Here is a 21,146-nt window from a genome sequence, read left to right as displayed (position 1 = left end):
AACAAATTTACACCCCTTAAATTCTCATTTTCACTCATGTGACAGAAAGGGTACAGATATATACTGTAATTATCTTGTCTTTCATAAAGCAAGATAACTTTCAATGACTTACAGATTATTAAGTCTTAGAATAAGCAATAAAATTACAAGATTTCAAAAAATTTAAGTTTATTAGCAAAGCCTTTTCTAAAAACAAATACTGACTTGTTAACCTCAACAACCTGAAGCAATATCACCATTCTTAATTTAAGAAAGATAAAATTTCTAAGTAGTTAACTAGAACACGCCTCTGGAGTAAGTGTGATTAAACTGTGCGATGCCTCTGCCAGGTCTGTGATGGAGATTCTCCCACGCTGTCTGATGAATTTGGCAACTCCTTCCAACTCTTCTTGACTAACATAAATGAATTTTCCACGGTCATCAATAACACCTGATTAGGAGAATAAGTTATTAGTGCCATAAAACTCATTTTCTAAAAAATAAAAACAAATCTGGATGTGACAATTTCAATAGGTTCAATATTCCTTCATTCATGGATTGTTGCAAAAGCTCATATCACCCACAGTATCATCATTAGGCTAACTGGGCCAACTTATTAGGTTTTATTCTTATTGTGAGAAAAGATAATACGGTATTTCAATGTCATGACTGGACATCACCATCCCACACTTATTGGAAATATTACTAAACAACATTGTGAAATACAAAACTATAGTAATAAATTCAAAAATGTTTACTGTACTTCTATGTATCATTACTATTTTACATTAATTTAACTAGATCACTGAATCATATTTCTAGAACCTTGCACTATTCACCTGAGAGCTGACAACAGGAGTAAGGTAAAGTTAAAGAAGTTGGACAGCTGGGGAAAAGAAATCATAGGATATGGATGAAAAATAAGAGGCAGAAAGAAGTATAGCATGTAGCTTGAAGGGATAATACTAAGTATCTAATATGCTGTGCATGGTAACTCCAAGTATGTATATTACTATCTGGGACTGCATTTTATCTAATCGCAGTAGATAAAGACATCTGATAACCTGTTAATGAAAATTTTCACCTATCAGTTTAATTTTTTCAGGAAAAAAAGTAAATAACCAGATATAGTTACAGACAAAAAAAAAACCTTTAGGTATCTTAGGTTTTATAAAAGTAGTTACTTTTTGAAGTAATCAAAGCAATAAATATAACACCTGTACTTTTATCAAAACCAGCAAACCTTAACTAACACATCTACTGTATTCAAAATAGAAAAATTGGTAACTGAAAACAAATTTTTTTTGTAATATCAGCACCTTCCAGTTGACCACAAGATAAATCCCTAGGTGAAGTAATATGTACCCTTCTTATAGCTGTGTTCACTACTAATCACTCTTGTTTATAATAATTATCAGAAAAGTGAGGGGCACACCTGTGGATATATTGAAAATACCAAAAGAGTTAGAAAAGAAGCTTCCAAGGAAACAAAATAAGAGACATAGACATGTGGTTAGTTTGACAAATCAAAAATAAAGGGGGAACACATTTCATTCCCAATCCTGGCTTTGTTCTTTGACAGTTCACAAAATTTTTTATTTTTTATTCATTTAGCCAATTAAATGTGATACATTTTTAACTTCACCATCAGATTATCATTAATAGTATGGACAACCAGAAGGGAAGAAAAACTTTGAATTCAAAATTAAGAAGAGTCTCATTTATGCCAATATTTGACCCTGTACAATATACTGTACACTATAGTTTGTCTGGCTACTCTGTTAGCACTGTCACTTTACGTTAAATTGTCCCAAACTTTATCTGAAATCTACCTAGTTTAACCCTCTGTTGATTTTTACCATTCATCAATCTTGTACCAATTCTATAAATAAGGATATTTTCTCAGGCTATGAGGATGCCTGAGTCACACAATACGTACCCATTTGAGAGAAAAATGCAGAACTGCATGATTAAACCTAGTTTGTAATTAAATAAACAATGTACAATCTCATTTCTTATACTAGGCAATTCTTTATCTATAAAATTCTTAAGCTCTAAAAATCAGAATTTTTTTAAGCATTTTGTATTTTTCCTATGTAAACAAACCATAGCCTTTCATATATATCGAATATCCTTCAGTCCATATGCTGGAGCAACTGTACACTTGACTGACAGGGAGGGTAACTTGGTGGAGACAGGGAGAGGAAGTTAACCATGCTCTCCTCATGCACATCATCAGTTCTTCCTCTGACTGCCATAGATTGTAGATGTGTCTCATCACACTCTCATGGTCTGAGTGAAGCTTGGCTGAGTACCACAAACCCTTCACTACACATTACCTTGTACATCCATTCTTCCTTCGACAGTAAGGAAAAATCAGGGCAGACGAGGTGGGTAAAGCCTACGTGAAAGGCTTGACTTTGTATAATTAATAAAAATACAATTTACTGTAAAAATTTGTTTATCTGTTCTTACAGGGATACAAACTCTAAGCCTTTCATATATGGAAACTTGCCTCTTATGTAGAAGGCAGCACCCTGTAATAAAAGGATTAGTACCCACCAGGAGAACTGTTCATTCCGTTGCTTGCAACTGTAAGACAAAAGACCAGTGCTCCTCTTTTTCCCTGTGGTGAAGACCATGGGGTTAGGACCCAGTGCCCAAGTTTCTTTTAAATGAAGAAAACTGCAGGATGCAAGAATTTTGGAGAACCAGGATAATTCCAAGTAAAAGTCCTATCATCCAGTAGCATTTTCTGGTTAATGCTAAGTAATGGGTTTGGAAAAAAGCTCTAACATGTCTCCTCTTCCCCATGTTATCGTGGGGGAGACAGAGGGCAACACATTCTTACCTTGTAGAACAGTGTACTTGCCTTGAATTCATTAAAGTCCAGCACATATTTCTACTTGAATGCTCTCAGGAAAGGAAAAGGAAAGAAAAGGACCTTCAAAGTGATGTTGGTCCTGTTTGTTCTCCATAATAAAAAAAAAAGGGGGGCAAAAGACACTAAAGTAGAAAAAACACTAGGTAATGTAGTGCACAAAACAAAAAGGAAAGGATTTGTGATACTCAGCTACGCCATAGCGGATGAAGGGAGAATGGATAAGGAGCATGAGGAGAGCACTGGTAACACCCTTTCTCTCCTCCATCTCCACCACCTTACTCTCCTTGTTAATCATGTCTAGAGCCAGTCCAGTGCATGCACTGAAGGACACTCCATCACAAAAGGCTAGAGTTTATATCACCACAGGAAGAAAATTTCTTGAAGACTATGGATGTTCTCAAAACTAACCATGTTTTATTCAAAATTTTCTCTGCTTAAACAACCCCCAAGCCTCGAATACAATCAGTTTTAGAAATGACCATTGCATATCATATCAGAGCTCACAATTTACCTTAATATGGGCTCACTTTTAGAACTGTAATACTGAAAAACTTTAAATTTTTAAAAACTTAAGAATATACTTGCGATGAAAGAACGCAAACAAGTATTACTGTAATTAATTTTTGCTGAGCTACTATGTACTTTTAAGAAAATATCTCGGTCAACTGATAAAGGAATGCATTACGTACAGAAACTAAGATCCATCTGATTTGCTACAGAAATTCACTCATTGTTCTACTAACCATAGGTGGCTTTCTCTATTGCTGCATTCTTAACCTGTATTAAGTGTATCTTTCATGGTGAAGAATCCATGGAACATATCACCTAGAAAAAACTGCAATGCAGTGCTCCCAAAATTAGCTTTTCTCTTTTCATTTTTGCAAAACAATTTTAACAACTAACATGTTAAAGAAACCCTGAAAAAATGGAAAAACTACAACCTGAGGACAACCACATGTAGCTTAGTTTGAATGCAACTAATAAAAATTAATTCTCTCGTGTCTCGTATTTTACTGAGGTATTAGATTATGAACTTACCCAAGCAACAATTCCCATCCCCCAAAACATCTACATTTACCTGTCAGTGTTTTCTCTTTTTGTAAGTCTGTTACCCTCTTGATGCAGTCCTGTGTCTTCATTTGGAATTTTGCTGCTAGATCCTCCAACACAACAACCTTGTTAGCCTTAAGAAAAAAAAGATTGCCTTCATTGGTTATAAACTTCAAAAATGTACGAAAGCAATATTACAATTGCTTTATGTTAACTTTCTTTACAGTAATAGGTAAATAAAGCTGCAATAAAATATCAGATCATGTAAAAAAAAAAGAACTACTGTATTTCTTTATGTAAAGATTTCTGCTAAATTTTATTTACTTATAACAGAAATTTAGCTCACTTACTTTAGCCTAATAATAACAAATTCATTCAAGGAAGTATTCTGGGACTCAAAAGATGTCAAGAACAGATTAGGCAGATAAATAAGTAATCTGTTTTAAAAGTCAAGCAAGCTGTATACGAAAGGAATAAACACAGGAGTTCACAGTTTGACTTACTTTTATATGCTCAACAAATTCCTGAAGCAGATTTCGTTCTGCATTTTCATCTGTGTTTTCATCAAAGCCTTCCTCTTCAACTTCAAACTGAGCTTTCATGGCCAAATACTCCTCTAACTCCCGTTTCTCTCTTTCTTCTCTTTCCTTTCTTTCCTGCTCTTCTCGTCTAGCTTCTTCTTCGGCCTATTAATGAAAGGATGAACACAGAATAAATCCTGTAAGCAATTATACGTTCTTTTCCTGGCAAAAATACTGTCAGTATGAAAAATGTTAAATTTTAATGTTTACACAATAAAAATTGCTGGCAACATTAAATTTGAATGCTCATTTAAATATCTGAAAACAGATAACTGCAGACAAAGAAACATTCACCTTTAAGTAATGCTGAATTAAGTTTTCTGCAATAATTTAAACTAACACATGAAAGATTCAACTCTCAAGGCTAATAATTTCTTATATTTCACCTAAACAGATGTCAGTTGCACTGAATGTACTGTATAGTATAAATATCTCCTTACTAATCTCTTTTGGTTGTCCTAAGGGGCTTCTCCCTGTTGGATATCTCGATTGTTTTCTACTATGTCCAATAACTTGCAATTTTTCTTTCAAGTTAAGTACATCTTAGTTTAACCAGACCACTGAGCTGGTTAACAGCTCTCCAATCACCCATGAAACCGATATCTTACAAAGATGTAAAAAACAAAAATTTGCAGTGCAGCATATCTGACAAGATATAAAAATTGCTTCTCTATAGCTTTCTTATAAGTTCTGAGAATGTATGGTAGTTATAGTGAAGTCAGAATATAAATATGCACACTGATAATTTTATAGTTCGAGTTGAGGAAAGATAAATAATAATGTTAGATTACTAAATCTGTATAAAAAAACATAAACAGTCTACATTACATTGTTAATCTCAGAAAAAGCCTTTTTTAATACAAACAATCTAACACCATATGTATATGTACTTCTAAGCAAGGTCTGTAGCTATACAGTGCAATCTACTGTTCACAATTAAAAACTAAGGATAATTCTTCCAAGTTATCTGTATATATTCAGTTTATACTGTACCTCCAATTCTTCCTCCTTGCGCCTTTCCTCAGCAAGTTTTTCGTCTCGTTGTTTTTTCTCTTCTCTATCACGTTCTTCAGCCTGAAGACAGAAACAGAAAAATTAATGATGTATCCTCCAACTGGTAAAAAAAATACTTGCTTCCCTCTAAAACAAAAATTATTTCAATCAATTATCCAGCTCATTATACAATACAGGAAAGAATGCTGATGAATACAATGCCATAAGCACCCTATTCCTCCTCATCATTTAAATATAATGCATAAGCAACATACACTCCGATGACTTCACTCCCTTATGCATATCACCTACATTTTCTCTTTAGTTATACTTCAAAAACACTCTTACTAAGCATCAATAATGGGTTTTAATTGCTTAACAACAGTTTCCCCCTGTCATAAAAATTACATCAAAATAAAAAAAAAACACTAAGAGCAAATTATGTCTTTCCCATGCAGATTTCAAACACATTCTTGACAAGAATATTATAACTTACAATTTCTATAATACATAATTTTCCATCACAGGAACATAAAAAAGTACTGTTCACTATCCCTATATGTTGTTCATTTAATTTTTTAATGCATTGTACCACTGCCGGTATGTTTCTGTTATGATTCTCAACATAACAAGAAGAGATGATTATGTTAACAACTACAGTATACTCCGTAAGGAATTCAAAGATCTAAACAGCTGGTAATCATGTTTTCCTCTCAGTACAGTGTTAATAAACATGCAATTCTGGAGTAAGACTTTCATTACACTCCAAGCCCTTAATAATCATAGTTGCTGCCAGCATTAAAATGAAAAGCCTCATCAAACTAAAAACCTTCAAAATATATGAAAAAAATTTGCAAAAATGACAAAATAAAACAATTTTCTAGGACTAAATTTTCTTCAAATTTCTGTTGAAGTAAAGTGACATATGGTAGGGTAAAAAGCATCCTATAAATGCAATACAGAACCAGATAACCTTATCAATGACATTAATTGCTTATAATGTAAAGTACTATAATAAAAACCTACAATACAATCAAAAGTAACATAACCATACATTTTACATGATTGATGACATATGTCATTTTCAGCTCAAGCATGGTCAACCCACCCTTTATAAAGTTAATAGAACTCCAGAAGATCAACCCCATGTAACTCCATGCTAATCACATTACTTAAACTGCTTGTAAAGTAGATTAAAAATTCACTCCATATTGAGTGTTTAAGCCTTTATTAAAATATACAACTAACCCATATTACCGAGCAAACATTTCAATATAATATTCAGCGCTATACGATAACCACTTATAAAAGCAACTGGCTAAGTTACTTGGGAAAAACAAATCTGTTTGAACCAAGAGAAACTACTTCAACCACTGCTAGATATTTATGGTGAAGGGATTTAAAATTCAATTTTAGGAAAGTCCTTTAATGACAATTTTCTATTTGAATATAACCACCAAATAACCTTACAGTTACCATAAAATGTAACATCAGTTTCCTTGAGCTTGAGAGCCCAAGATTCAAAGGTAAACTAAAGTTTTGCTCCATTTCAAAATCTGGGATATTTATCACAATTAAATTAGTTTAACCAGACTAATCAGTTCTATTTCCAGACACTTAAATGGCTAGCGCAATGAATTTGTTATTGAAAATGAGAGGTCAAGAATGGAGCAAGTTAAAGTTTATGAAGTTGGGCAGCTACGCAGGAGGAGACCAAAGGGAATGACTTAAAATGCAAGGAAGAAAACAATATAGCTGGGCTCAAGAGGATGTTACTGAGATCTTTTGGTTCCAATTTAAATGTGGCATATTCAGCACACTGAAAGCTGCAACCCCTACCGAAAACTAAGGCTGGTTGAACTGTGTTATTCTAATCACACTTAAGCAAAAATCTGTCTAAAGCACAGTATATTCAACAGCAGCACTTTCAAAATAAACCTATCTAGGCGTATTCCAAATTTTCTTAAAAATATCTACCCCTCATCACTGGATGAACCCGGTATATTCTAAACCCTCCCATTGTAAAAAGTTCTTTGAAGTACAGTAGAGTATAAACTGTATTTTCATCAGCAACATTCTCTAAATACTGCTGCTAAGTGTATTCCCTAACTTTATCCACAGTAAAATTTCAAATACAGTAATTACTTCTCTAGCAGCTCGCTTTTCTGCTTTAGCCTGAAGCTTTGCCATTTTCTTCTTTCCAATTTTCCCCTCTGGGAGAACAATATCTTCTCCCACAGCAGATGCATCATCAGCGACCTCATCATCTGACTCTTCTTGGCGTTCTTGACCTGTGTGTAAATAAACTGTACTGTACTGTTTATGACAAGCAACTTCAACGCAATATCCACATGCATTATATAATCTTAGTCACCTGAATAGCAATGACCTGGTATTGGTGAACTGTATGAATCCCATAAATATGAAATTGATAATAAACAATGAAATGGGTAATGAATGATACTTAAAACCTGCAAACCATTGAAAAACCATGAAAAATTTAAAACTAGTATACTGTAGTTTTTAGTAAACAAGCCATAATTTGACAGTAATGTGTTGGTGGGAACAAGGGGTACTACTAACAGTAGGTGGGATGCACATGTTTCTCAAGTTACTAGCCACCTTATACTTGACAGCCAACAGTTACTATATATACAAATGACAAATGAATGCACATCAAGTGAAGGTATATGGTGTTCTGTGAAAATATGAGAGGTGGTGATAGAAAAATGTTGACAAAAATTGTTAAAAATCCCCTCTGTGAGTTTGGCCTTGAGCCAAGGAAACAAAAACAAATGCTCTTTGTTATGAGAAAACCATATACAGTAAGTACTTTACAAAAATGAAGAGGAGATTATGACATATATCTGTGTCTTGAGAGGGCATCTGACAAATTATCAAGACAAGCAATATACTGTAGATGAGCATTATAAAAACACAAAATGAGCAAGTAACAGTATTGTATCTTATAAGATCTTGAGTAAAGGCAGTACCATATCAAACTAACATGAAATAAATACTGAAGTCCCATACAGATCAGCACTGAGCCCTTTATTATTTACCATAGTGATGAAGAAAACTACAAATGAGTGCAAAAAATTATCCTGGATGTTTCTGTATGCAGATGAAGTGGCATTACTAGAGGGATCAGAGAAAAGGGTGTCCAAAAAAGTTGAAAAGATGAAGAGTAAACAGAAAAAGATAGAACTGACAATTAATGTATGCAACATAAGCTTACGGTGGCCACAAAATGAAGCATTTAAAAAGTCTACTAAGGAGAGTAGCCATGTGGATACTAAGGGAGAGGTGTTGGGATAATGCAATACTTAATATAAAGTATTATAAGATATTTAAGAAAATGCTCAGAATTGCAAATGCAAATGTAGAAAGGGATTTTCAATTCCAAAAACCTAAAAGGAGGAGGAGGACCATGTTATGGAAGGGCAGGCCTTGAAGAAGATAGAAAAGTTCTCTTCATGTCAGCGAGAAAAATGTAATGCTGGTAATGGGATGACAGTATGATTGGGTAGCAACAATCAGGATGACATAAAATGCAATTATTAGACTACTCATCTATAACTGTGCCATCAGTAAAAAGAAAAAAAATTTATGGCATGCATGTACTAGTATACTGTATGTATGTGCCTCCAGGTAAGAGAGAATCAGTGGATGTGAGAAATCTTACAACAAAAGTACAAAGGTATCAGGCAATCCTCATTGTATCCTATCCACCAAGATTTCTTGTTCACTTACGTGCAGCGGCTGCTCTCATTCGAGCACGGGCTTGTCTGTTGGCGATAACGCGATTTGGAGCAACAATTCCATCTTCAGCTGCAGCCCTTGGACGAGGTCCTCGTGGTCTCTCTTGCCTTGCTTCAACTATCCAACAGAGAACATATCAAATATTATTCCTCCAATAAAATTAAACATCCTCATTATAACAATTTCAATCAACCTAAATACAGCATACCATCTATTCATGTGTTAAGCTTATATGCAATCTGACAAACGACTTAGTAAAGCGTTCTCAATAAAAACCAGTCTTTAAATAAACCTAACACTGCAAAGATAACATTTTGCTATGTCATCATCTATGTTCATAACAAAATTAAAACCTAATTTTAGGGTGACCTATACTAATTAACCAGTAAGGGGAAAGCCAAAACCCAGCAAGTCAGATTGCAGTGCTAGGTTAGGTCAGAATGTATCCGTGATTACTACTGTTTACTATGTTATATGGTTCACAGATTTTTTTTTTTCATTCAGTTCACTCTAACCTACATGTCAATGTGACCTTTAAACAAATTGATCAAGTGTTAACCTATTTCCAACAAAAATTTTCATCAGATTCATGTGACTTTCATTACAATAAATTATGAGCATTTCAATTTTAGGCTGAAAATCTGTTCTCATTGAATAATAATAAGTATCAACATAATACAGCCACAGCACAACGGAAATACACATCCTTAAGAAATTTTTGTGGGTTACCATTAAGATGGGTATAGGTCTACTGGGGCAAGGCAACTTTAAAGGGCAGGTGCAAATTTTGCATGCATAGGCTGCCTATACTCTGGTTAGCATGAAGATTAAAGCTAGATTAGCCTAGTTCCTAAGGGAAAAAGAAATTAGAAAAGGTAACTTTTTGATAAATTAAGTGAATCCTAAAAAAAAGTCCATTTATTCAAACCCAAGAGAATACTGACATGTTTTAAAACTCTTTAAATCTTCCAGATTTGAGTTTTATTTCTTCTTCCTTTCTTGCAAGTATGCTACAATGAACAAAATAAATTTGCTTGTTAGCACACTTCACAATTTGACAAACAAATATCAATAAAGAGCAAAGGCTAAGCCTAAAACTTTCCTTATATAATACAATGCCTGCAACAAACTCAAAGGTGTGGCTGCACAAGCTGTCTACTGTGAACAAATATCAAGCCTCATGGAATAATATGGATTGAATATAGCCTAGCCTTATTAATCCTGTTAACCTTACTGGCCTAGTATTGTCTTAAGTTCAGCTTCACCCCACTGGCTACACTAGCCTACACAATCAAAAATATACACTTGTCCACATACCTAAGCATAACTTAATATAATATATAATGGCTTCATCAACAGACAAACCTAACAGTTTAGGGTGATCCTACAGTTAAGGGGTCCAAATTCACATGCTCCCTTCTGTGTGTTCAAGTTTTCTTTCCTATTTTCAACTTCTTTCAACAGGTCTGCAAACAGAAGTATACTTGCTAAAAAAATTAACAGTTTATCTGCTTACAGAAGCAGAGATTGTAAAAAAAAAAGGGAATGCAGCTCTGCAACTCAAGCAAATAGTGTAGTGTGTCCGCGACTGTTTGTGTAGTGAGCGCTTAAGAAACCAGGTAGGCACCTGGCACTGGCTCTTGCTCTTCAGCCGCCACCTTTTGATAAATCTGAAAGAATGAGCAGTTTATCTGCTTACAGAAGCAGAGATTCATGATTTTCTCAAAATCCTATGGGTCTGTGTCCCCTAAGACATTTTTTTGTTTATTTACAATCCCCCTTTATTCCCCTTGTTTTTTTTTTACAATCTCTGCTCCTGTAAGTACGTAAACTGCTCATTTTTGCATTGTTTTCCATGATTTAATGATATTTGATAAATGTGTGTGCTGATCTTGACTTTACATAATTCAGTGAATTTGGACCCATAAACTGTAGGGTTACCCAGCCTAGTACCCATAGCTGCAATAGTTTAGGCTTAGAGAGTCTTGCAAGTTAGGTTAAATAAGGTCTATCCTAACAGAGCCTAGTATTAGGCTACCCTTGTCCTATATGCTAACTATACAAAATTAGGGAGTACAATTAACCAACGCTAGCTTGAATGTAATTTTCCTGTTTTACAATTATTTTAAATAGCCAAAGCTTGGCTAGCCTAACCTACGGTAGGCTATGTACAGTAAACAAGTAAGAAATCTGCGAGGCCTAGTATCGCCAAGACAACACGGGTCAAAGTTTACCTTTAGCATCTTTCGTTTTGAAGAAGGTCAGGAATCCCAGAATGGCAGCAACGAGCAGAATCAGGCCTCCATACAAAATTATTTCGTCCATTTTTGGTCCATCTGTTTTGGCATATGGGGAGTTCGGCAGTAAAGGGTCGCTGTCACTTCTCGACCAACAACAACAACAACGAGGATCGACGACGACAGAAAATCTTGAGGATTCTTCTACTTTCTGCGGACCGGATTTCTCAGCAACGCCTCCGCTGACCTGTCAATGGTTAACCTGTATTTTGTATGTCATTTGGTTGTAAGTGTTGACTTAAACTTGCTAAAGTATAAACATGGTAATTTTTACAGCAACATTAAGACTAGGAATTATGATATGGCTCCTTCCCTTTAATGACTACAGTAAGTTTCTATTCTGGTCCTACTCTATATTCTAAAACTCAGACAGCATATTTCCTATTAATTGTCTAGTCCACATAATCATAATACTCAGAAAATTAAAAAAATCTTTAGTTTTTACTTGAAATGTTTGATATTTTCAGTCCCCATGATACCAAGTGGGAGTGTATTGTACTATCCTGGCGCTGCAAATTTGAAGGATATAACCAGCCTTAGAAGTGCATTTAGATTCAATTTGAAACCGTCTGTAGCTAGTCTTGTGTCTCCATTAGTTGGATGTATCAATGCACAGCAAACCCTCAATAAGATATTCCGGAAATCCAGTTCTGACAGCTTGAAGAGCCGCAAGACATGTATTTTACCATTATTCCAGCTTTGATAGGTAGTCGGTGCAACTCAAAGAATCAAGGTGGTTCCATTCCAATGTGCGGCGCCTTTGCTACTCAATTTAGTACATTTGGAAGTTTACTAATTTGTATCTTAGAGAGATTATGGCAGAGTTGCTGTAGTCTACTATATTGATGACCCAATCAATAACAAGTTTTATGATGAAAAGACTGGCCAAGATATTTTTTAACAAAGGCAGTATTTCAAAGAGGATGTTTTGTAAACTTTACATCATTACTGGTTTGGACTGAGAGAAATTACAGTCCAGTAGTACATCAAAGTAACCAGAACTACATTACTGTTTACACTGTTTTCTCCCACCGGCAAAAATGCATTATTTCATCAAGTTAGTTGTATAAATACCACCCATTCTTTAACATGGGCTTGATTTTATCCTGTATCTCTGTAGTACATTTAATAATCCAGTTCTACAGATATGATTTATGACTGAACATAAGACACTTCCTTTGGATACTCCTTGTCCTTGTGTGTCCTAAGATGAATATGAGCAGTAGGCATCGAAGATGACGTACACAAATGGCACAAAGGTTACTTAGAAAATAGAAATGATACAATGGTTATATCAAATGTGAAATCAGAAAAGAAAGGCCTAACAAAAGGAGTGCAGTTCTTTCACCAATATATCAAGTAAATCCAAAATACCACATTTGCTTAGGCTAAGCCTCTGTAAAATATAACTGTCCATAAGTTGACAGGTCTGTATGGGCTTAAGATTTGACAGCCAATTGCTACTTTCAAAAATGGTTTAATAATCGCCACTTTCCCAGAAATAGGAAACTTGCACTAAGATTTACCATTTTCAACACATTTTTCCATTATATCAGTAATGCATGAAAAATTTTCCACTCCAACAAATTCAGATACTGGCATCGATTCAACTGCACAGTTTGTTCTCTTTGCCTTTCAATAATCATCATTATTTTACATTATTGAACCTCGATAATCCCACACCCGTATCAGGTACAGTAAAAATCTAATTCCCCTCTCTCTTTTCTAAAAAAAAAAAAATTAAGAAATCAATTCACCTGTTCTTGACCACCGAAATCACCAGGGAACCCCAACTCTTTTCTTTTCTTTTTACTTAACATCACCGGTATAAAAATCAAGATGTTATAATATGTACATATCTATTATAGGTTTACGCAGTTGGAATGAAAAGTATATCAGTTGAGATAAATAGTCTTTCTTAATATGTAAGGAGCAACAATAATTATCAACAATCCATCACATGCAAAACCGCTTATAAGGCACCAATTAGACAATGTGCGGTATATGCAAAGATTTCACGAATTTAACATTTCAATTGTACTTTCTTTACCTTCTCATATAAATGTCACACATCCATATTATGTTTTCCACTTGATAACCGAGCCGCAAATAATTGAAATAAATGGAGAAAAAACTTTGTTGAATAGATCAAGTCATTCATTGTTCAGGCGACAACGTGAGTTGTCAGCAATTTCAAAGGTTACCTCTTACTACTACTACTACTATATGCATACAACTTTGACTTTCGCTTCTGAGTTTTCTGAAGACTACTGAATTTTCGAGTGACATTTACAATAACTTTGATAAAGATACAAAAGGTAGGCTACCGAAGACTCAGGTACGCAAGATACGGGAAGTGATTGGCTTAAGAGCTTGTAGCCTAAATTTTTCACGTCTAGGCTATGCTAGTCTACAGGCTACCTGACCTAAGTTTACTAGATATTCATTCACGAAATGTCAGTAATAAGTTATAGTCAGTTTCTAGGTATTTCTAAGCAAGAGCTCCGCACGGACTGTTACCTTGGAAATTGATTTTTACTACACTTTTAGTGTTGCTGATGAAGGGGTGGTGTTGTTTATTGTCGGTCAGTTATTATTAACCTCGCATCTTCCCAACATGGTTGGAGACCCATTAGGAACACAGGGTTTTGGAAACGTTAAGAGCAAAACAGGCTAATTCTAATTATTAGCCCCGTGCCTGTTTTTACCTCGGAAACTGTTTTTTTCTACACTTTTACGGCTTCTGATACTGGCGGTGCATTTGTTTGTTGTCAGCCAAATGGAACGTGCCTTTGCCATGTTTAGTACTGGCCCGTGGGGGAGGGGGGCCGGTACCCATACGTTAACAAGGTATTGCATTTGCCAGACGGGATATGAACCGTTCTAAACAGACGTACCCGTGCTCTGTCTTGTGAAGATCGCGTATGGAAACCCCTTGTTGGTTGGACGTCAGGGGTTAATTACATTCATGCTACAAAAATTGAAGGTAAATCCATAATTAGCAACCAAAAAACTGTAGTAAAAGTCAAGTTAGAAGGAAATCGCCGCAGCAGAGCTACTACTTAGATCAGCCCAAAACAGAACTGCCATGTTGTTGTTATGGAATGCGCAAGTCATCAGGGAGCCATATGTTTAAGAAGGGATTGGCTAAGGAAACCTATACTAACCTAATGTACCCTAACCTAACCTAACTTTGCAGGCAGTGTTACTTAGTTGGGGGTTCCACCCCCAGATCCCCCCGGTGAAGGAAAGTCCGCTTTTTGCCAAAAGTTCCCCTATAACACTGCACATGTGCGATAGCATTCCAGGATGACCAGCATACAACTTCTGAGGTTAATTACAGTCGACTAAATTCTTAATAAGCAGACTAAATTCTTAATAAGCAACCAGAAAACTGTTGGAAAAATCAATTTCCAGAGTAATACCCTATGCAGAACTCCTGCTTAGTTCTACCATATTTTTTGTCACATACATGAATCATTTATTTTTTCAACCCATAGAAGGTCACAAATCACACTTGGGGGGCAAAGCCCCCTGGCCAGGTTAGGACACGGCATCCAAGGTTAGGTTAGTTAAAGGTAAGTCTGGTTAGGTCATATTCCCTTGGAAATGCTTGCTTGGCCTATAGTAGCCCTGACCCATTTCTCTGTATTGGCTCTACATCCTAACTGTACCTTCCATAACCTAACCTAGGGCACCATAATCTCTCCTGACCTAGTGTTAAAGCCCTCACAACCTTATCTGACCTAAAGTGCTGTAAGTCACAGAACAAAATACCAGGACAGGGATATATACCAACCTTACCTTCCCAAACCTACCTTTACATTAGTTACTTGGATCTTATCTGACTGGTCTTCATCTCCACTTGACCCCTCCCTCCTATTCTAACCTGATCTAGAGAACCATAAATCATATAACTGAAATACAGAAATTCATCTCAACCTAACCATGCACACTAGTTAGTAATTGGCAACAATGTCATCTCTCGTCTCCATATTATCATTACTTACAGCATAATCCTTAACTTAAGGACCATAGGTAATCATGCAAAAATTGTAGTTTCTTAGGAATTATATTGTGTGTTTGTGTATTTTTCAAATTTCATCAACTCATCTATTAATGATTGCTAAAGTGATTCAACACAATGGCTCAGAATTAGGTGTTTGATTGAGAAGAATCTTTGGAACAGTATCAAGATTAAGTAGTCAGTGAAGTAAAGGGAATAAAGTCTTATTGGTTATATGTTGAGAATTTATTTGTAAAATATTTTACTTGTTCATAATAATAGAATAAAAACCAGTCTTTTATAGTAGTCCTGGTGTAAGCTGAAACAGGTGTTGAAAGCTTGATAACAAGGTGGTTGGTTAATTGTTGGCATTTAGGTGAGTGGTAGGGCCTCTGCCCACTCTTCTGTTGGTAACCCTGCACTTTTTCTTTAGGTCTTCTAGAGTCAAGATGTCTTTGTTTTTTGTGTTGTCATAGTTTTCGGACTAATCTGTAACCCTTGACATTGAGATATGTTTTGTGCATGTAGTAACTACCCATGTCTGTAAATAAACTTGCTCATGTGAAGCCTTCAAGTTCATTGTGCCTTGTCATTTATAAGTGTTATCACAGTGTGTTAACCATTGTCTTTTTAGCAAGTTTTCTGTTATTAGAAGTTAAATAAATTTCCTTTGTTGCAGATTTATGTATGTGAATTTATCTAAAGGGGAACACTGAGTTACTGTCTTTGCCTTTACTATGTAGTCTTTGCTGAAGAGGAGTGCCCATTGGGAGTCTTTTGGTTATCCTTTGGAATTTCCCATGAACATTCTTTTAAGGAAGGGATGCCAGTCTCCATTCCATTCTGTTGGGCCAAAACATTGGGGGAAGCTGTCAGTTACTCATGCAGTTTACTGTATTACCAACTTTCAGCAAGACTTCCAATAGGGATATGGAGTAGTTCCCTCCTTCTTAGTTGACCTCTGCTGAGGCTACTTTTGTGCTCGTGATCTGTACATACTTATGCACTACCCTTTAGTTCCAAGAGTGCACTGCTGTCTTCATGTGCAGTTGGACTACTTATACCCATACACTGTGCTTGCTTGTGCTCAGGCAAGTACTTATGCAGAGTCAGTACAGTACTCAACACTCTGCATATGCACAGATATTACTTGTGCTTGTATGCTGTATTTGCTCATGCACACCTCACGCCACTCTGTCATACATTACCAGGCCAGGTTCTCTGGGCAATGGTTTGTATCATGTGGGATCTGCCCAAGAATCTAAGATTCATGGTTCTGTGAACAGTACCATTAGGTGTAAGCAAGTGTCCATGATCCAAAGAGCAGTACAGGATGCTGATGTCAGCTCCCTCTTCTCTGGGAGATCCTTTTTGATATGTGAGGGATCATTTGGGATTTGAGGATTGTTCCTACATGATTCTTAAAGAACCATGGAGGTTCTCATGGTGGTCCACTGCAGACCTACCGTGTGTTCTTCATTGCTGATGAGTTGCTAGAACATAGCAGTATTTCTGGTTAGCACAGGTTGTGCTTGCATGTTGAGTGGTCCAATCCTGGATGGGAGGCCTGTTTGGGATGTACCTTCACAGTGTTTATGTTTTTGAATATTCATCCCCCACTAATGGGATTGCGGTCTTAGGAATTTTATAGTTATACTGTCTTCAGTATATGGACAAGTATCACTTTGGTGATATATGTATTCCACTAATATCTAGTGCTGCTCAAGTAAAACTCTGCCATGGTCTGTGCATTGTATGCACAATGCTATCCTATATCTCCCCTATTTCCCCCATGCTCAGTAGGGCTGTGCACAGTGTGGCAGTCCTTTCTGGGTGTGGCATATGTGCTTTGTGTGCCAAAGACTGATCATGGCACTTGCCACATTTGGACTTTACTAATGCCTCCTATTCCCGTTACTATTAATGCCTCCTATACTAAACAAACTTTTCACAGGTGTCCAAGATGGTCTTCACCTGTTTTCACGTCTTGCACTGCTGTTTCAAAGGTGGATGGTGCCTGTGTCTAGTGTGCTGGTATGTTTTCATTGGTGTATCACAGTTCTGACTCCAATCAGGTAAGTCCCCTGCATTGTGAGTTGGGATTCTTGTGTTTGAGGAAATGATTGATCATTTCCATTGTGGTTTGTGCTAGGAAGTCTTCTCATAAACAGTCTTTCTCACATATCTCGAGGAATCCCAAACTGACAATTCACTCCCTGGGACAGAATCACAGTACTATTAGCATCTGTTCCCACTCTAATTTACAGCATAAGAATGATGTTTATTTCCATGATTGCTTCTCAAAAAAGGATTTTGACAAGGAAAAATCTATGAGAATCCAGGATTTGGTAAACATCATTCTAGTAAATGGCTGCTGTTGCTTGTGTACAGTCATTCACATACCTCTCACCAATAAACCACCTTTTTATCAAGTATCAGTGACCTTTTCCAGCTTGCATTTAGTTTTCTCTGATTAGCAAACGGAATTACCTAGAAACTCTGAATGGATTAAACACGACTTTTTTTCCTTTGTTTGAATATGAAGGAAAAATATAAAATATCTTTAAAATGTATGACCTTGAATTTTGCAGATGTTTTTGAGAGGTGCTTGAATTGATAAAAGACTTTGGTTTGATTGAAGGAAAATATAAACCTCTAAAATGTATGACATTTGAATGGTATATGAACCCTTTGCTTTTTAAGAGGGAAATTAATCCTGTAGTAAGTTTTACTGTGGTACTAATATTGTATTTATATATAAAGCATATATATATATATATATATATATATATATATATATATATATATATATATATATATATATATATATATATATATATATAATATATATATATATATATATATATATATATATATATATATATTATATATATATACAGGCAGTCCCCAGTTAATAGCGTTAATGGCGATCCGGTTTTTCTGGCTTGTCTAGCAACGAAAATCTGCAATTTTTGGCACCAAAAATCGCTGATTTCCGCTTATAGGCACTGATAATTGTATTGCGCCAGATACATACCTAACAGAGGCGTCAATAACTGAAAATCGGCGTTTTTCGGTGCCGATAAGCCCCTGAAATCGCCGATTTTCGGTTAGTGGCAATTTTCGGTCATCATCACACCCCCAGAGCGGAACCCCCGCCGATAATCGAGGACTGCCTGTGTGTGTGTGTGTGTGTGTGTGTGTGTGTATGTGTGTGTATATATATATATGTGTGTGTGTATATATATATATATAATTTTAAATATATATATATATATATACACATCATAATATATATATATATATATATATATATATATATATATATATATATATAAATACATACATATACTGTAACACATACATATACACACATCATAAATATATACATATACAGTATATATGCATATACATATATATATACATACATATACTATACACACACACACACACATATATATATATATATATATATATATATATATATATATATATATATATATATATATATATATATATATATATATATATATATATATATATATATATATGTTATCCAGCCTGGGTTCGAGAGCCAGTTGTCTATTGAAGTATCTGCTTTAAGAACAGAATTTAACATCTCACCTTTCTGGAGATGTTTCTGGTAGCTGTGGCCTTACCTGGGTCAGCAGATCCCTTCTCTTTTCATCATAAGATTCTCTCTAAACTTATCTTTACACAAAGGCTTACTGGAATGAGACACTGATGAAGAAAAATACACTTTATTGACAAATTTAACGAGAGTAACTCTGCAAAAAATACAGTCATGAAATGGAGTGACTCACACTCCCTATCAAAGGAACACATTACCAGAGGGAATACTGTTTCCCAAACAAGCATAGATATTATTTTACGCCAAACAATAATAGTCAGTGACCCCCTTGTCATCAAGCAAAATACTAAGGTCGTATCAACCCCAATACAAGTCATATAGTCTGTAAGAGTAATAACACCACTTCCAAATATTCATCCTTCCAGGACAATGTTCAAGTGTCATGTAGGAAGAGCATTACATTATATTAGAATCCTGGAATGGTGTATAAAGAATAAACACTTAAAACAGAAAAATGCATAATAAAAAAACAAGGGTTTCACTGCAACATAAAATGGGTATTCCATATAATATCTGAAAAAGGTACAAGTGTTAATGAGTTATCTTACTCACATTCCATGGCAATCAGGAAACCATTCCTCACAGTGACTGTCTTATTCACAAACACAGCTCAAAAGAGCGATCACTAGCCACAGATCGAGGTGAATACCCATTCTAAGGTTCCTCTATAATATACACATTAGAGAGCGCACATATGAACCCCGCCTTCCACACCCACAGATATCACAAGGCTTCCATCAATCTGTCACATTTCTCCCATGTGCTTAAAACACATGGCTCTCTCTGTATCTAACTGAGCAAACTTCTAATGTCAGCACAGATGCATTCATCCGATCCCAAACGCATACATCAGACATTCTTTTGCACTGCACCACCGCTCTACAGCGAAGTGCCCTGCCAGGTCATCATATGTGTTTTCCAAAGGTCACCCCTGTGACTATTATATTATATTATATATATATATATATATATATATATATATATATATATATATATATATATATATATATATATATATATATTTACTAATACACACACATGTATATATATATATACATATACTATGTATATATATATTCTTTTTTTTTATAACATGCTTTTTAATATTTGTATGGGGGTATATATATTCTTTTGATAGGACTTTATATTTATATATATAGATTATATAGTCTTGATATATATATATATATATATATATATATATATATATATATATATATATATATATATATATATATATATATATATATATATATACTATATACTCACACATATATACTATGTATATATATATATGTATGTACAGGCCTTCTTTTAGTCTTGATTTGGCTTTTGGGGTAGACTTTGTAGTTTGATATATATATATATATATATATATATATATATATATATATATATTTATATATGACAGGTCCGCAGGCTTCCCTGGTTTATGACGGTCCGCTTACGAGGGTTACGACGCTTATCAAATATATTCATCAGAAATTATTTCTCGGTTCTGATGCATGTTCGGGTTACGGCGTGTCGTACGCCAATCCAACGGAAGAAATATGGCTCCAAAATGGCAGAATAATAAAAATTTGGAGGTTTTTGTGATGAAAACTCAATAAAATGCAGTTTACATCACTTTCCAATTTCCCAAAGCATTAGAAGTAAAAGGTTTTCTTAGGATTTTGACGATTTTTGACAATTTTTTCGGTTTACGACAAGCGAAGAAAAACAGAACCCCCGCAGAAACCTGGGACTGCCTGTATATATATAGATAATGTATATGCATATATGTACTGTATATGTATATGTTTAAGTATATATGTATATATATTTAATGTATGTATATATATATATATATATATGTATATATATATATATATATATATATATATATATATGTATGTATATATATATATTTACACAGATACAGTATATATATATATAATATATA

At 34.9% G+C, this 21,146-nt stretch overlaps 1 protein-coding gene across 1 annotated transcript in view; it reads right to left on the bottom strand.

Annotated features, from left to right (window-relative positions):
* The window catches only part of Ddrgk1 (DDRGK domain containing 1), a 120,686-nt gene that overhangs the window by 140 nt on the left and 99,400 nt on the right, over positions 1-21,146 (bottom strand). Inside the window, exons 4-10 of the mRNA XM_067101677.1 lie at positions 11,484-11,733; positions 9,241-9,366; positions 7,633-7,778; positions 5,488-5,568; positions 4,417-4,599; positions 3,942-4,047; positions 1-430 (exon numbers count right to left, since the gene is read on the bottom strand). The exon at positions 1-430 is cut by the window's left edge and continues 140 nt beyond it. Coding sequence (XP_066957778.1) covers positions 273-430; positions 3,942-4,047; positions 4,417-4,599; positions 5,488-5,568; positions 7,633-7,778; positions 9,241-9,366; positions 11,484-11,574 — 891 coding nt within the window. The 5' untranslated portion in view covers positions 11,575-11,733 and the 3' untranslated portion in view covers positions 1-272. The remainder of the gene's footprint in view (positions 431-3,941; positions 4,048-4,416; positions 4,600-5,487; positions 5,569-7,632; positions 7,779-9,240; positions 9,367-11,483; positions 11,734-21,146) is intronic.

Source organism: Macrobrachium rosenbergii, chromosome 1 (assembly GCF_040412425.1).
Source record: "Macrobrachium rosenbergii isolate ZJJX-2024 chromosome 1, ASM4041242v1, whole genome shotgun sequence".
Classification (NCBI taxonomy): Eukaryota; Metazoa; Arthropoda; class Malacostraca; order Decapoda; family Palaemonidae; genus Macrobrachium; species Macrobrachium rosenbergii.
The sequence above is the reverse complement of the archived record's forward strand: the minus strand, read 5'-3'. Positions and strand labels throughout refer to the sequence as shown.